At 41.1% G+C, this 2334-nt stretch overlaps 1 protein-coding gene across 1 annotated transcript; it reads left to right on the plus strand.

The window, feature by feature from the left end:
- Nucleotides 1-79: 79 nt before the first annotated feature.
- Nucleotides 80-1633, plus strand: LOC145493045 (trace amine-associated receptor 9-like). The gene has a single exon (XM_081472448.1). It carries the CDS (start codon nt 518-520, stop codon nt 1487-1489), a length of 972 nt encoding a protein of 323 aa, XP_081328574.1. The 5' UTR covers nt 80-517; the 3' UTR covers nt 1490-1633.
- The last annotated feature ends 701 nt before the right edge of the window (nt 1634-2334 follow it).

Raw genomic sequence — 2334 nt, forward strand, 5'->3', positions numbered from 1 at the left:
CGGAAATTCGCAATTATCAGAAATTAAGCTTGGAAACTAACTTGATCACTTTTTATTCCATTTCGAGAAGCAATTTAAACTCGTAGCAGTTGGGGTCCGAATACTCTCTCTAGTTAAAAGTCGTTCCTGACTGTTTCATTGCCATTGCTTATGTTTCACTCTTGAGTAACAACACGCACTCCATTGTTGATTGAATGTTCCAATTGTTAGTCACGGTTGGCAGGTTTTCAAACAGGGAATGACCGTTCCAAAATATTAAATTGCTTGTGTCAACCAATGAATGCTTTTTCTGCCGGAAGCGTTTCTAGCAACGGTGGCATAATGTAAAATAGATATAGCTGGACTTAATAAAAACAAACTGACGCAGGCTGAAGTTCCCGCGCACAAACTTGGGGACACCGGAGTGAATAGTGAATTTTCCCTCTTTGCGTTGTCAAGAGCGCTTTATAGTACCAGTTAACTGGCTCGACGAATGAAACCACCAACTTCGAAAGCAAGAGAAGAGAGTTAATTTGTGATGTCCACAGAAGAGTGTAGTGGGGAACTTGAATACGTAACGTCCATTTTTCTCGCGGTGCTCCATGCTGTATCTGGTTTTCTGTCAATTCTCGGCAATGTTATAGTTCTCCTCTCGGTTTACCAAACCCCGACATTACACACAGTGTCAAATTACTACATTGCATCGCTCGCCGTTGGAGATTTCCTTGTCGGTGCGGTAATCAGTCCACTTTGGGTCGCTAAAAGCGCTCTTAATGTCTGGCGGAATCAGCACCCTTTGACTGTGGCTGCAGAAATAATGTCCATGCAGACACTGATAACGACTACTTTCAACCTGGCCGCGGTCAGTTTAGATCGATATTTAGCCATAACGGATGCTTTTTACTACATGCGCGTGATGACGATGCGCAGTTGTGTCCTCGCCGTTTCTTTCATTTGGGTGTTCTCGTTTGCGTTCTCCTTTCTCCGTTTGCTAGTCACTGAGCCGGTGGACCTACCAAAACTTTGGATAGCCGTGGCGATTGTTGGTTACACTCTTCCATTTGCGGTCATAAGTTACAGTTACTATCACATTTATAAAGCAGCCAAAAGCCAGTCTAGAAGGATTGAAGCTGAAGCCCGAGCCGTTTCTGTGGTTTCCGAGGCGGGCCCCAGCGATCCAACGACCTCTCAAACGAAGCGCAACCGAAAAGCGGCCAACACGATTGGGATAATAATCGGGATTTACCTTCTCATGGCTTCTCCGAGCATGGTTATCACTGGAATTCAACTCCTAACAACAAATGACTGTTTGAAGATCCGCATCATTCGATACTGGTTCTGGGGAGCGCTGTGTTCGTTTGGCAGTTCCGCGGTAAACCCTTGGATTTACGCGGCAAGGAATCGGGATTATAGGCAAGCTTTTAAACGTGTTTTCAAATGCTGGTTCTCTAACACAACATCAATGAACGCTGTGTCTTCATTTCGCGGTAGACACTCAAGTAGTCAGTGAGATATCCGACTCGAGATGAAACGAGCTTTTGCTACAGTCTGGCAACTAAGTCTTTTAGTCAAAAAAACGACAACACTTCAATAACCTAGAGAAAATTCTAGTAAAAATTATAAGCTTATTTTAAATATTTATCACGCAATAAGCGCTTCTATTTCATTTTATTTTATTGCATCTTTATGTTAACCTGACTTTGTAGAAGGAGTCAATAATGGTAAAAATTGTGAAATAATCAAGGCTGCCCGGCTTTAAGAATAGACTCGCTGAATAAATTAAAACTTGTGCCTAACTTTAGTCCATGAATTTAGAAGGACATTGTTTAAGCTTCGTGTGGCTTTAAACGTCTCAGTTCGTCAGTGAATTTCTAATATTTCATTTGCCGTAATTGAGAAACTCTCGTATATGCATGCATTTGCCTGAATGGAAAAGTTTCTTTGAACATTGATTAAACCGCTAACTGCGGTTTGTATTGGTGATTCGCGTTCTTAAAACTAAGATATCGTTGACTGCCTTTAGCTATTACGTTTTCGGCCGGATTTTGTGGTTCATCAGAGCAATATTGATAATGGATACTTAGAAAGAGTGAAAAGGGCCAAAACAAAATCCCCTAATGTTGTTTTGGGATAATTTGCAAGTTATAATTACGTTCGTGGTTTCAAGAGAGCCTCTTTCAGCTTCTTTGTCAAACAGAACATACTATGTTTACGTACACCAAAGAGCACTTTTCAGTTTGTCAATGTTTATTTCTCTAGTATTAGATGTTCCGTGAGGTGGGTCTTTAAATAATAGAAGTAAACGTCGAATAAGAGGAAAAATTAACAAAACAAAAAAAGTAGTGTATGACCGGC

The sequence above is a fragment of the Orbicella franksi genome, chromosome 7 (assembly GCF_964199315.1).
Source record: "Orbicella franksi chromosome 7, jaOrbFran1.1, whole genome shotgun sequence".
NCBI lineage: Eukaryota > Metazoa > Cnidaria > Anthozoa > Scleractinia > Merulinidae > Orbicella > Orbicella franksi.